Here is a 15,765-nt window from a genome sequence, read left to right on the forward strand (position 1 = left end):
CCTATCAGTTCAGTTTAGCTCCTAATTTCCTTCTCTCATAAAATATTCATTTCAATTCAGTTCAATTTAGTAAATGTGAACAAACCCTTAATACTGGAATATTTTTAAGGATTTGTATGGACAAAATTTAACATGAATTTATTAATCTATAATATCTCATACGAAGTATATTACAATTGTAAAAATTATAAGTTGTATGATCTACTTTTAATCTAATTTTAAATGAAAATAAAATCAAATATGTGTGTGTGTTTTTTTTTTTTTTTTTTTTTTTTTTTTTTTTTTGAGGAAAAATCAAATAAATTTATATTGCCAAGACATAAATTTATATGAAATAAATAAGTAAATATCAAGTGAATAGAAAGCAAACAAAGCGTCCGGAAACTTTCAAAATAAAAAATAAATTAATTAAAAAAATAAGAAAAAGAAAAGAAAAAAGCATCCTAAATCATTCAACAACAATATTATAGATTAATTGAGCCAAGTAAATTACAAATTAAAGAAAAATCTTCATATCCTCAATAATTTCTTCCTACATTGCTTGTTGGATTTCCATTTATGTCATATTATCTTTAAGTGTTACCTATGTTAATGACTTCATGGTTAATATAGGGCATAACAACGTTATGTTTCTCTATTGGTTCAAAACTTGAAATGATATGCTATGCTTACTTTGACCATCCAAAAGGAGGGTGGCCTTCTAAAGAGTAAAGACTAACCTCTAGTTTATTTATACGTCCTAAACAAGTTCAATAGTGTGTGAGGTGGGGCTCATGAATTGGCCACTAATATGCTTGAGCCTTGAAGGTACATGTGATGTAGGTCTAAATCAATTAAGGTTGGGATGTCAAATTTTTTCAGACAAGTACCTTGACAAATTATTGAGCCTTATGATGATTGATAAAAATCATTAAACAGGCATAACTCAACTAATTTCAGCTGTTCCATCGCTCTCACGAGGTAGACTCTGCAACTGAGTTACTGAGATCACAGTGAAATTTGCAATATCATATTCTATTGAACTCGAAAAAAGATCACAAATCAAGCAGTATGCAGAGTTGAATTTATGTACATTATACAATATCCCTAAACAAAAGTTCAGAGTAGCTATGTCCTAGCTGACTGTCTTCATCTTCTTGATCGAATCAAGCAGTGAGGATTTCTCTGGAATGCTTGATGACTTTGCAAATGGTTTTTTCGGTCGTACATCAGAGTCATTTCCTGATTTAGCAAATGGATTAGAGGCACCAGAAAATCTTACTTTCTTTGTTGCCTCTTCAACATTTTCTTGCTTTCCTAAACTATCAGCATCTTTGGTAATGTTAGTAGCTTTCTGTACAGTAGTTAGACCACCTGACTTCTTCTGCTCCAATATGAAACTGCTTCCTTCCTGGATCTTTGCTTTCTTAGGGAATACAGGAGCTGTAAATTTAGGTGTGGGTGAGGGAGTAATAGGCTCTGATGGCTCGTTTATTAAGTTTGAATGCAAGCTACTACTCAAGGTGTTATTTCTGCTAATGAACTTTTCATTTAAATTGTTTGGGGTAATGCTTGTCTTATCAATGGTGTCTGTTCTAGTAGTGGCATCAGCATGGGAGTTAGGATGAGATAGTGCCACATTTTTGGTTGTATCATTCAGCAATCGCTCCTGAGGTAAGCAAGACCGTTCAAATTCATGTTAGTGATTTAGATCTATATCTGGAAAAAAAAAAACACAACTTAACAAAATTTAGAGAAGATTGTAAATAGTCATATGCAGTAGCATACCTCCAAGATGCCATTGAACTTTTCTGCTAAGCTCGGAAGCTTTAAAGTGGTGACCAGCTTTATGGCTCCCCTAACTGATTTTTCCATTGACAGGAGCTTCACAAGTTCAGTAGCACGTACTAGCTTATCACCTGAAATTGAGAACAGTGGCAGTTAAATAATGTTGCTTTAAAAGATGCATACATTCAAAGGAGAGGATTTAATCTAGCATCAACTTCAGATCATCATACCATTGCAGCAAGATGCAATAAGCCTCAAAATGCACCTATCAAGTGCTGCTTCCATATCAAAAGCTTCATCATCAAGTAATGAGCAATCCATACCAGCAGCTTCTGTTTCTTCAATTGATTTTTGAATCTGAAACAATTTTAAAAAAAATTAAAAGTGCCTAAAATAACTGCGCTAAAACAAATAGAAAGCTATCTCATGTAACACTAGCAAGGCATTGCTTTGGATGACCAATGAAGGAGGAAAAGGCCAAACCTGTAATAGTCGTGTGTTCCTGAAGATGAATTCCTTTTCAAGAGCCTCTGCTCCGAGATCAGAAGATGCAAGAGGATATGAAAGATCAAGAAGCGAGAGAACTGGTTTGTGTGATACCTAAAAAATGATACGAATTTCCATAAGCTATAGAAAGAGGAACTAGAGTATCTTGAGTTGTAAGGGATAATTCAGCTTTACCTTAGGATATAAATCAGGAGACTTGCATATAATGCAAAACAACTTCTCAGCACTCAAACCAACCACCCAGTGATTTTCATCTGGCTTCTTAACTTTGCTGGCACTGCCAAATCAGATTACCATTGTTAAAGGTTAGGTTATGATGGACTGCGAGAACAAATAATCAAACAAAAGTCTAAAAGATATTAACCTGAATAGAGGAAGCCAATTCCCACCAAATTGATCTGAGTACACTCTCAGCATGCCCTAGACATTTATAAATTATGAAATTTAGATTACCATCACTAAAGAGCAAATTATAACTAGAAAACTCTAGCTTAGAGGACATACCTTCGAATCATAAGAAGCTAGGTGGCCTTCCTCACTGAATCCAATCCATGTTAAGCTTGAACCAGGTGACAAAGGCAGGCATCCTTTAAGAGGTTGGGTTCCATTGCTAATGTTAAATACTCTGAACTCTAACATCTGAAAAAGCACAAATTTTAGGAATCAGACAAACATTGATTTATGCAGCAAGATGTCATCATACACACGAGTTAATATATCTTGAATAAGCTGTTAAAAGAAGTACCAAATCAGCATTATAAATGTTAGGTGCCATTTGGTACACTTGTGATGCTAAGTAATATAGTTTGGAGTATGGATAAATTACCTGATGATTCGAAGAAAGTGGTTGAGAGGAATGAGTGACAACGGCAAGTTTGTCCTTAAAGCCTGCTGCTGTCACAACTGGACCATCAAGGGAGAGAATGTGTCTCTGCAAAAATCATCAAAGCAATAAGTAAGCACAAAACATTACATTTATGCTAAAACTCTAAATAAAGGTATAACTAATTTAGTTGCATAAATGGAGTATATCTTTTCAGCAGCTTAGAATTTAAGCATACACTAACTTACAAAGACTAGCACACATGTTATGTTACAAAGAGTGGCACAAATGTTATGTGGCTTTGAGTATTACATTTAAGTTATTTGATGCCGTGATGATTTATGTTATTCCTGATATATATATACAAGTGAATTATGAAAAGATTCTTATATGAAAAGTTTTATAGACCAACCTGCAAGCCACCCTCAGTGAAGATGCGGAGAAAATTAGCACTAGTTGCAGCAGCCACCCACCCGGTACCAAGTGCCACAGCTTTCACTTCCTCATCTTCAAACCGCATAGACCACTAATGCCATCAAGTACAAAGATGAGCATCCAGTAAAACTTCATAATATTCTTTATAACAAATGTTAGCATATTCTAAATACGCAGTTACCAATCATGGCAATCAAAACGAAAGATGACTAAATTTGGATTTTGTTAAAGAGCTAATAGGCTAACCTCACTATTATTTGCCCAGCTGCTAAAAGGACGATACATGAGAGTGCTCATATTCTTGTCGCCCTTCCTTGGATTTGCAAGAACACTTCCATTCTCATTTAGAGAAGCCATAGTAAATCCAAAATAATCAGTCATTGCTGGAACTCTTGGACCTTGACTTGTGTCATGAAAATCAATCTGCAAAGAAAGGTACAAATTTGTGAGTCATACCGCAACAAAGACACCAGAGAAGAAAAACAAATATAGTTGATTGTTTAACCTCTATATGTGAGTATCCATCATGTTGCATAGTAGTTATGCTTCCAAGCATATTGTAACAGAGAAAGCTTTTGGTTCCTGGCTGCACAGGAGTTGCACCAGGCTGAAATGGCTCTTGTATTTTTGAACCAATTTGAGCAATCATGGATTTTGGCCTCCTATCACCACCATCCAAACGTTCCTCGCGAACCTTAGCAGGCCTTTTATTTGATTCAAATCTTGAAGATGTATTTAATTCCTCATCAATCTCTTCTTCCAAATTTTCTTCCAACATAGAAGATTTTCGCAATCTTTTCCTGGACTGAGGCACTGATTCCACAAAGTCGTCTTCACCCAAATCACTTAGACTGGCAGATGTGCTTTGCTCTTTCTCATCCTCGTCAAAAAAGAGGATTCCATTGTTGTTCTTCGACTGTAAGTTGGGAACATCTTCTGTTGGAGATTTCATTGATGAAGGAATTACTGACTCCCAAACACCATATTTTCCCATGACATCAATAACAGCTAATGAATTTCCAGTTGGTTTCCATGCCATATGGCAAATCCTCTCATCAAACTTTTGTCTGTCAATGTCTTGTTTCTTTGCAAAATCCCATATCAGCACCTGGTTATCTAAACCAGATGTAGCAAGATATTTCCCATTAGGTGACCAAGACAAGAAACAAATAGGTTTCACATGATCACCTCTCAACGAAGATACCTTTTCAGCTGTATCTCTATCAAACATCACCACATCATTCTTTAGCCCTGGAACAGCTAACAATTCGCCATCAGGACTCCAGCTAAGTCCATTCGTAATGGACATGTCTGAACCTGTATCAGGAGCTACTCCTTTCAGAGTATGTAGCATATTTCCTGATAGAAGTTCCCAAAATATTACCGTTCCCTTTGTATCAAGAGAAGCAAGGTATTCGTTATTAGGATCAAAAGCCAAGCTAATGACAGGTCCTTTATGCCCTTTAAGAACTCTTGCAATTGTAGCATCAACTGTGTTGATGAGTTTGATTCCCTCATCATCACCAGCAGCTGCCAGCAAGCTTCCTGACTTGTTAAAAGCAAGGGTGCGAATAGGCAATGTGAATCTGGTTATATTGTTCTGAAACTCCCCACCTGACATTAGAAAAATCTCAGATTAGGCAAGTAATTACCTATTTAATTTCCATAAATATGGCTCACATTTTGAATTAAGAAGCTTGATGCTTTACATACAGCTTAAATTATTCAACAATAGTAGTTCTCGAGCTATTTAAGAGTTAAAGGCCAGAAAAATTAAACACACACTTGATACAATTAGACTACACTACAATTATACATCTTAAGGATTGATTACTCAAATACTCGAGACACCTATATGGAATGTCACAAGGCTTCAGTTTTAGTTTTGAATCATGTCTTCTTCCATACAAACATTCAAACTAATCATTTTCTCCTTTACAAACTAATATAGTCTTAGTTTGTCACCAATTTCAGTTTATTATATACCATGGCAATGTAGTGTTACTCACAGTCAGAAAAAAAAGCTTCTTTGTTTTACATTGAACTTAATTCTTTCTGTAGCTTCGTAATAATGCAGTCATATCCAACTAGTTGAATTGCATTATACTCCTTCAAATTACATCATTTATTATCATAATCAGAGAATACTAATTATTCTACACATGCCCTGCTCAGTAAACCTTAACCAGTATCAGATCAAACTTAGTCAATTCGATTCGATATATTCCGCATACATCATCACAAGCAGCTGCAATGTGAGAATTACAACATTCACTATAACAGATGAAGCTAAAATAGCTCACAAATTTTGGAATAGTGTTTGAAACACTAATTACCAACTAATACCTATCAATTTTTAATCACAAACAACAGATCTATGTTACATATTCCCAATAATCTTCCTAATCCTATTTATTAATTAACAATTCAACCCAAAACCAAGTTTAAAACAAATAACAAATCAGCATACACACACAAAAAAAAAATGTGAAGTACAAAAATAAAAACAACCCAGATAAATTTGAGCCCAGAAAAAAGTAAATAAAACATACCCAGATGCAAAAACATACAGAAATAAAAATTCAAGAATAGAAAGGTAAAGAGGGGACAGAAAACAAACTTGGGAATTTGTATAATTTGACGGTGCGATCGATAGATCCAGAAGCAAGGCAGGTGGAATTAGGGCTAAGAGCTAAAGCAGTGACGCCGTCTCGATGATGGCGGAGATTCTTCATCGGGTTCGAAAGGAGGAGAGATTCATAGATAGAAATGGATGAATCTGAAGAGGAAGAAGTAACAATGTGGGTAGAATACATGTCCCACAAAACTGAGCAAAATGAAGGTTTGCCATTGTTGTTGGTATTTTTGTGGGATTCTCTGAGCTTAACTGGTTTCACCTTCATCTTGGATTTTCTCACTCTAAAAGTCTCTGAATCTGGTTTTCTGAAGTGGGGATTGATTGAATTGGGGAGTGAAATAATTAGGGTTTATGGGGTTGATTTTTGGGGATAAAAGGTTGAATTTTGGGGAGATTTTCGCGGGAAATTTTGGGGGTTTTGGAATTGGCTTCCCGGTTTTTTTTTTTTTTTTTTAATTTTTGAAAATTTTGGAATTAGGAGAACATTTTTATTCTATAGTTGTGAAGTGCCAAAGCCCAAAAGATACTGGACTGTAAGAGCACATATGTTCAATATTGTTGTTTATTTTGTCTCCATTCATTTTTCACTAGATATTTGGTAAATTATTACCTTGTCTTGTTTGTATTTGAGTGGATTTGTTATACTTCATCTGACCACTATTATGTGTAACAAACAGGATGTGTGTGAAACCCAATGTAAAATTTCTTAAACATGATTATTGAAAAGTAAGAAGAGAGTGGATAATAATCCAATATAAAATTAAAATAAAAAAAGTATCACAATTAAATAGAGGAGAAACACCACCACCCACAAGGCCACAAGCCCTTACACACTGAAATTTTCATCATACACAGCATGGTACACCCACTTAAAATACAAGAATTATACAAACGCAGAAAGAACCTCGTGTGCAAATACAAAGTACACGAGTGGGAAAAAAAACGATTTTCTCCTTGATTTAAGGGATTGTGTTTATTATTTTCCTTAATTTATGGAATTGATTTATTATTTACATTTTATATTACTTTTTGTAGATAGAATTCATTTTTTTGTTAAGAAAGAGAAAATGAATTTTTAGAGAGAAAGAAGCCATAACAAATTTTGGATTCCGAAGTGATTTAATATTATTACGGAGTAGATTTTATTATTCCGATGAATCTTTTTGTTGAAAGATGTAATTGACAAATTCGTTGTTGAAAGAGAAGGTATAATTCAATTTTCTTTTATCTATTTTATTTAACGACGTCAAGTGTCGCTGTCTCGTGACCTGATTAAAAGTTTAACTTTATATATTAGTTATATGATATAAATCATATAATATGATATGATTTAAAAAAAAAAAAAAAAAAAAAAAAAAACTATTTTGTTTTAGGAAATCATGTTGTACATATGTTTTAAAAAATATATTACTGTGATAATTTTCACATTAAAAAAGAAACATAAATTATTATTATTATTGTAAAGATATCTTTTATGTTAAAACATAAATGATATACTTTCTATTTTGTAAAGATATTATTTATGTTAAGATATGATTTCGTGAATAATATCTTTATACAATTGATATATTTATTATCATTAGGAATTTTTAAGGTGCTGGAATTGTTTTTTAATAATTTAACCAAGTTCAATTCTTTTCCTAAAAACAAAAGTAACCAAGTTCTAAGGCTACCTGTATAAATACCTCGTTTATTCAATATAAGTGGTGTAGGATAAAAAAAAGTTATCGATCAATTATGAATAGAATGTACAAAAAGTATTATGTGAGACGGAGTCATAAATTAAAACAAAAGCGGTCCCAATTTGAAGAAATCCTGATACCAATAATTTGGGATATTTTGTTAAAACTTCCTACAAGAACATGCTTGGTTTGTAAGCTTGTATGCAAAGATTGGTATAACATCATCAGTGATCCTGAATTTGCTGATTTACGGCGTTCTCATGGCTGCTATATCTCTCTATTGCTAGTTGACATAGAAAAAACCTCAACAAGTATTGTCGACGAGATGGGTAATCTTAATACTAATAATATCGATTCAGTTATGGAGCTGAAACCCGAATTAGTGAGGAAACTTACTATAGTTAATGAATGTAATGGTGTTATCTTATTTGTTTATCATTATGAATCTAATTGGTGTTCTTATATCATATGAAACTTGTTAACCGGACAATATACATTCCTCAACAAAACCAGTACACAAGGTTGTTATGATGTATGGATGGTAGGGATTGGGTGCTGCCTTGTGTTACGCGAATTAAAACTGGTTAGAATTATATTCCACAGAGAAAAGTGAAGTAGAAGGGTTGGGCAAGTTAAAACACTCGGTACTAATGAATGGAGGAATCTTGATAAAAGAACACCACTTCCACGTGATTTTTGTAAAAATGCGTATTGTTCAAATCCGGTTTACTTGAACAACTCGATTCATATGTATTCTAGTAAGGATAAATGTATATGGTCATTTCATTTTGGAACTGAGAAATTTTCGGCTATTTCATTACCTGATGGTATGAGGGAAGAGACACGGTTTGTTTTGTGTGTTTTAGATTCTTGCCTCTGTTTGAATGCAATGGACAAATAGGGTGCAATGGCAATGGAGGAAGTTAATATTTGTCCTCACAACATATGGGTTATGAAGGATTATGGGGTGAAAGATTATTGGGTTAAACAATTCGTAGTGTATCATACATATCAATTTTATTCTATGCCTTTATGGTATATTGATAAGGAGAAAGTGTTGGTTTCTTGTGGTTATAAAGGTATTAGGGTATATGATGTTGGTTCTAAAACTAGTGAAAAGGTACATGTTCTTGGATTTTCTCATGTTGAAGCAACTATATTCAATCCGATGTTTACCAAGTTACAATGGTCAGATAGTACAGTTTCTTCATATTTTTTTTGTTCTAATTTTATCATCTTAATTTATTTATGCTATAACTTGTTAATATATTTTTTATTTTAACAGTGGAAGAGGAAGAGGAATTGATTGAAGTTGAAATTGAAAGAGCAGTCAGAAAAAGAGGAAGAGGAAGAAGAAGAGGAATTAGATGTTGAAGATGATGAATTGTAGTCAAGTTTTTTTGGTTGAGGATATCGTTTAGCTGCTGGCTTCACAAAACTTGTTAAAGAGTACGCTGAGTATGCTAGGCGCGTGTTTCCTGTGGGTGTTGCTGCTGTCAGAATCGTGAGCTCCCCAAGCTTACTCTAAGGTTTGGATTAAAGCTGATGCCATCAATGTTATAAAGGCAGCAAACTTAGCTTCAAGGAAAAAAAAAAAAAAAAAAAAAAACTTCATTTATTTAGAGTTTGTTTTATTTACCTTACTATTTTAAAAATTATAATATAATATTTTAGAATTGTTTAAAAGATCTTAGATGAAGTATTTGATAAAATAATGAAATATTACGCTTATTATTTTTATTTTTGTAAGGAAAGATAGCAATTTATATTTTCTTTATTTTAAGGAAAGGTAGTAGCATGAGCATTTTATTGATTGACATCAAGTTTGTAAAAATCATATCCGACTTATCAACTAAGGCCTTGTTCTTTAGAGCTGCTCTATCCTGCTCTGCTCTGCTCTAATCTATTCTGCTCTGCCCAGAAGCTCAAAAGAACAAGAACTAAATAAGCTACGACTTACACGTCCGTCTAGCATGAGAAAAGGCACGATTATAAAAGATTAAGCAATCCTAAGGCATAAAAAAATCATGCTCATCTAAATAAATCCAATGCCATTTTACCCTCTCAAGAATATGCCAATGCCATACAATAAGTGAAACAATATCACAAGTCTCATCAGATTATCAGAATTTGTTCGTCTTAAAATTCTACCAACTGATTATGGCTACATGCACGATTGCATGTGTTATTGGACTACAGTATAAATCCCCTGTCTATAACAATCATATCTTAGAAAATAATGAAATATATTTAAGGAATTGAAACCTCATTTTTTTGTGACGTTCATGCTTTCCTATGATATTTTAAGGATCATATTCATAGTCTCATATATCCATATTCAGGTGTCACATAAGTGTCGGTATTTGGTATGAGTATAATAATGATCGAGGTCGAAGGTGAGGGATAAGTTCCATCAACAAATTTTCAGAGGTCATATCCTAAGAGGGTGGCTTGGATGTGGGTTTTCCATGCAATGAAGTTCGTTGAGGTTAGCTTGATGGAGTTGTGAACTTGTATAAGAGTGAAAGGCTTTGACGGTCATTTTGTTTGGGAATGATGGTGTTGTCGTTGGTCATTGTTTGGGAATGGTGTGTTTTTGCAGTCTCAAGATCTTTTTGGCTCTGATACCATATAGAGAAAATGATTTTGAATGATTATTGAAGATACCTAGCATGAGCTTAAATAGGCAAAGCACATTACAAGATCACCTAATAGTAGTAGCCGCTACATTGCATAACAAATCAACAAACTAAAATAATAAGTACTTTAAAAAGATAAGTACTACTAAAAAGATAAGCTAGCTAACTAAGTCAACTATTATCAAAAGGAAAAGATTAGGGTATATGCGGTATGGGTATGGGTATGGGCGTATGGCAAGCTATATCAGCAATCAAAACAACAGAGGTCCAAAACTGGCATACCATCCTAATTTGATGTAACTCAAATCAAATCCTTTTTCTACCGAAAACAAGTAGCAAGACAATAACAAAATTGGTTTGGGGGGGGGGGGGGGGGGTTGATTTTAGTTGGTACTTTGTATTGTTCAGTTATCGTGACCAATTGTATAACAACCTAGATTTACTACCTTACAATAGTCTCTCCATCATATCCAATAATGAACACTCATGACCAACATTTTCAAAATCATTGATTTTAACACACATAAACAAGCAAATTAAATCAAACCATAATCAAAGCTCGAACTTTCGACAATTTAATAATGTAAACAAGTAATGAAGATTATATGACACAAAATTAGATATCAAATCTAACAATTCACGTATAAGGAAAGCTTCACCTCCATTGCACTATTTCCAGCAGAAAGCTTCACCTCCACCACACTATTTAATTTTCTTTAAATAACGTTTGCGTGTCCTCCATTGAATTAAATCTATAAAATCTTTTGTTTGCATCGGTACATTAGGTTTATTGCCCCTTTATCTTTAATGGCTTATATTGGTAAATTTTTGTAACATTACTCATACATAGTCATAACATTGATAATAAAAATACGGTAATTAGAGTCGCACCACCAATAAGGCATTCGAATTCTAGACCTCTAGCTAGATCTGTATGTAATAGGGTGTCAATCGCTTGTTGTCAATTTTTTTATCTCAACACTTACATTTGACTACTCAATATTCTCATTTTGTTTGTTGTGTGACCATTTGGACATTAAAATGCGAAAAGACACGTAAAAATGTCTCATAAACCAACTTCCCTTTGTCCTACCCTCCTACCCTCTCACAATTCATTGGTATCTTAAATTTATGATGGTATAATCTATATATGGTAACCAATTGGTTGTTGGTACAATGGTGATTGAGAAGTGCACTTGGTAAGGAGGATCCGTGTTCGACCCCTCGTAACAACAATTGGGAGAGGATTATAACCTAACCGCCTAAAACTGATCCTCGAATCCGAATTAGCCCAAATGGTAAACCGGGTGGAACAAAAAAAAAGTTCATTATCAACAAATTATTTATACAAGGAGACACACGCAAAATTGCGTGTGCAAGGTAAGAAAGCTATATGACTCGATTTTTATTTTAATTTTCCGAAATATTATCTTCCACATTCTAAATATAAGTGACTTTATAAATTGATTAAATCTTGGATATGACTTCCTTTAAAAAAGAGTTAAAAAAAAATATAGTTAGCTTTTAACTTTTAATAAACAATGGTACTCCGTAGTTTATTATTATTATTATTATTATTATTATTATTATTATATTGATGATAGTTATTTTCAAAAAAAAAAAATGAAGGTAGTTTTTATTTTTTAATAAAAGATGAGAGGGGTATTTTGGGAAAGAAAAATTTATCACCCAAAATCCCCTATGACTTTATATATTACTATAGATTTACCCTATGGTCTATGGATTAGTGTATATATGTGTCTATCTTGGAAACTTATCAATTTATCATCCACATGCGGTAAAATTAGAAGTAGAATTTTTAATTAAGGGTTAAGTTTATTAGTATAATCATTTGACAATTAGTGTTAGAAATAAGACAAATAGAAACCGACTAATTTGAACAGTTGTTTACACAATTCTCTAAAAGTACCCACTGCCTTCATGTTGGATTGCTCGACCTCGTGTTCTTAGCTAACTTAATTTAGTTAATACTAATTTAGTTAGTAACTACAACTAAATTAGTATACTTAGTACTCCGTTTTGATTATGCTTCTTTATATTTTTATACAGTACATTAACACATTATATAATATATTATACAGTAATGTTGACTTTATTTACAATATATAGAAACTTTTTTTTATCTCTTTGTCAGATATTTACTAAAATTAAAATCATTTTTTTTATTGAATCTTTTTTGTAAGTATGATAATTTTTTAAAACTTTGACCACAAGAATACGAATATTACACCAAAAACCGGATTTACTACTACGTGTAGTAGTTTTGTTGCTTATAAAACTGGTACTTTGGGCATATTCTCTTCAGATTAATTTCAATTCAGTTCAGTTTAGTTCCTGATATCCTCCTCTTATAAAATATTCTGTTTAGTTCAATTCAGCAATTCAGTCAATCAGAACAGAACCTTTGTATATGAAAAATTAGTTAAAGAATCGAGATAGTGGCAAATTGACCAAACTAAGGTTTCTATTCTAATGTATGCTTTTCATGTTTTATTACATGATTTTTGCTGCCGCATCTTCCCCCTCCTTTCGCCAGAGAGGCAAATCCCCAAGTTTGTTTTTATTACTTTATTTATTTATTTATTTATTTCAGATATTTCCTTTTTGTTGCCGCATACTTGTATATAACTAATTATTTTTTAATTAATACGTACAGTAGTCAGTAGTAGTTTAATTATCATTATGATAAATAGAGTATTTGAGATTATTGATAGTACTATAAGGTCTGTAACCACATACAAGCTCGTTTAGAGTTTATCTTAAACTAATTAATTGATTGGCAATAGGTTGAATAGTTAATGCGTCAAAAAGAAATGATTTTTGGCATTAACGAGGAATTTTACAAGTGTATATACTGGTAGTAAATATATACTTTTTTTTTTGAGGAAAAGTAAATATATACTTGATAAAGAGTGATTTCCTAAATCCCTCAAAAAAAAAAAAAAAAAAAAAAGAAGAGTGATTTCCTAAACAGAAAAAAAATTAATTCGTATATATATATATACAGTGCCTTTTTGGTGCAGCAGGCCACATGGTGTGGCCTGCTGCCAAGTCAGCAAAAATAATGGGAGTTACTGGTATTGTCAAGGTTACTTGTATTGTCAAGGTTACTTGTATTTTTCAGGTGTTACTTGTTTTTTTTTTTTTTTTTAAATTACTTGTATGATTACTTATTTAGGGGTTACTTATAAATTTTTTTTTTCAAGAGTTATTTGTATGGATTACTTATTCAGGGGTTACTTGTTTTATTTTTTTTTTCAGGAGTTACTAATTACTTGTATTTTTTAGGGGTTACTTGTTTTTTTAAGGGGTTACTTGTATGGATTACTTATTCAGGGGTTACTTGTATGAATTAATTCAAGAGTTACTTGTATGATTAATTATTCAAGGGTTACTTATATGAGTTACTAGCTTATTTAAGGGTTACTTGTATGCATGGGTTACTTGTTCAAGGGTTGATTGTACGTATGCCCTATACCAAACCAGTAACACCCTACAAGTAACCCCGACCAAAATTAGTAACACCCTACAAGTAACCCCTGACCAAAACCAGTAACATCGTACAAGTAACTCTTGAAAAAAAAAATTGTATTCTGGGTTACTTGTTTCAATTCTGGAGTTACTTGTATTCTTGGGTTACTTGTATGGAACACTTGAATGGGTTGAGTAACCCCACATCAAAATCTCGTACCAAACCAATAACACCCTACAAGTAACCTCTGACCAAAACTAGTAACACTTATACAAGTAACCCCATAATACAAGTAATACCTACAAGTAACCCTTGACCAAAACCAGTAACACCCATACAAGTAACCCCAGAATACAGGTAACACCTACAAGTAACCCCAGAGTACAGGTAACACCTACAAGTAACCCTGACAAAATCAGTAACACCCATACAAGTAACCCCAGAAACAAGTAACACCTATAGTAACACCATACAAGTAACCCCTGCCGCACCATGTGGCCAGCCGCATACAAAAATTTGTGATATATATATGATTATGATGAGTGAAGTAGTGAAATGTAATAGCTACAAACTTGTCTCGAAATATATTCATTACATATTTACATAATTTATGTTTATCTGCATGGTCGCATGGATCGTAATTATTATACCTTATTATTAGAATCTATTTAAGTCGTAAATTGAACTTGGCTGGTGAACCTTTTTGAGAGGTGGTGACCCTTATATATAACCTTGTTAGAACTTAATTATGTTTTCTATATACGTAAAAATAAGGTGAACAAAACATAGACTTATTTTAAGGAGTACAAAAGGCAAATATGCACTTCTCTAATGTGCTGTTCTTAGCTAGGGTACATGCCTCTAATGTACTTTAATTAAGCAGAGCAATCACATAATTATAAGGGTTAATAATCATGGACCAATGATTATATGCCAAGATGATAATTGTCTCTTCCTTGAACGCCAATCACAATATGCCAGGCCAGAATATTCAATTCAGATCAGCATTAATCAGATTTTAAGCTGACTATTTTGCCAGAAAATCAGGTTTTTTGCATGTACAAAGTTATTTGTGATATATGAATAAAGAGCCATATATATACCAAACCTAATCTGATTTTTTCAAATTTCAAGTACTGTCCTTAATTCGGTTAATTGGTTTATAATACAGCAATAATTTTTATTTGAATAAACAACAATTAATTATTATTATCTTTCAAAAAAAAAAAATATTATTAATTAGTAGATCTCTTTCACCAACAACTTTTTTTAAACTCGATCACTTGTAATTGTTGGTAGTCACATGCTTTGAAGCATGTGGACATGTTACCCTTAGTCAAACAGTAAATTTTTTGGTAAATTAGTCAAATAATAGTGCTAAGTAAAGATGGTAAAAGAAGCAATTCCAAAGTAATTACAACCTAAAAGTGGGCTTCTTGTTTCACACTTCAAAAGTAAAACTTTTTTACCATATGGTTTGATCTTCCAACTTAATTCATGCTTTCAAGTTTCCATACACTTTTATGTTCACAAAGTTTGAACTTGTAGTTAGGCTTCTTTGATTAGGAAATATTTGAGCTTGTAAGAGTGTGTTGCATACTTGCATATTAAGCATGAAGAATCTAGGCATATATGAACACACTCATATGTATAATTATGAGTCATTATTCAAACTATCATGCATTGTCTTAATATTCATAGCACGTATAAAAACATCAAGTTAATTACGACTTTTATATCCATTATTATTTGAATTATTATAATTAAGGTTGCTTGGATTA

General features: G+C 32.7%; 1 protein-coding gene across 1 annotated transcript; it reads right to left on the reverse strand.

The window, feature by feature from the left end:
- Positions 1–1,012: 1,012 nt before the first annotated feature.
- Positions 1,013–6,435, reverse strand: LOC145598507 (protein ENHANCER OF LHP1 1-like). Its single transcript, XM_081654871.1, has 12 exons — positions 6,153–6,435; positions 4,038–5,146; positions 3,779–3,955; positions 3,510–3,623; positions 3,101–3,205; positions 2,779–2,913; positions 2,639–2,694; positions 2,449–2,551; positions 2,251–2,367; positions 1,998–2,124; positions 1,768–1,898; positions 1,013–1,648 (listed from the first exon to the last, which is right to left on the reverse strand). The coding sequence occupies exons 1-12, from the start codon at positions 6,433–6,435 to the stop codon at positions 1,115–1,117; spliced, it is 2,991 nt and encodes a 996-aa protein (XP_081510997.1). The 3' UTR covers positions 1,013–1,114.
- Positions 6,436–15,765: the final 9,330 nt, after the last annotated feature.

This window comes from Chenopodium album, chromosome 20 (genome assembly GCF_948465745.1).
Source record: "Chenopodium album chromosome 20, dcCheAlbu1.1, whole genome shotgun sequence".
In the NCBI taxonomy this organism is placed as follows: Eukaryota; Viridiplantae; Streptophyta; class Magnoliopsida; order Caryophyllales; family Amaranthaceae; genus Chenopodium; species Chenopodium album.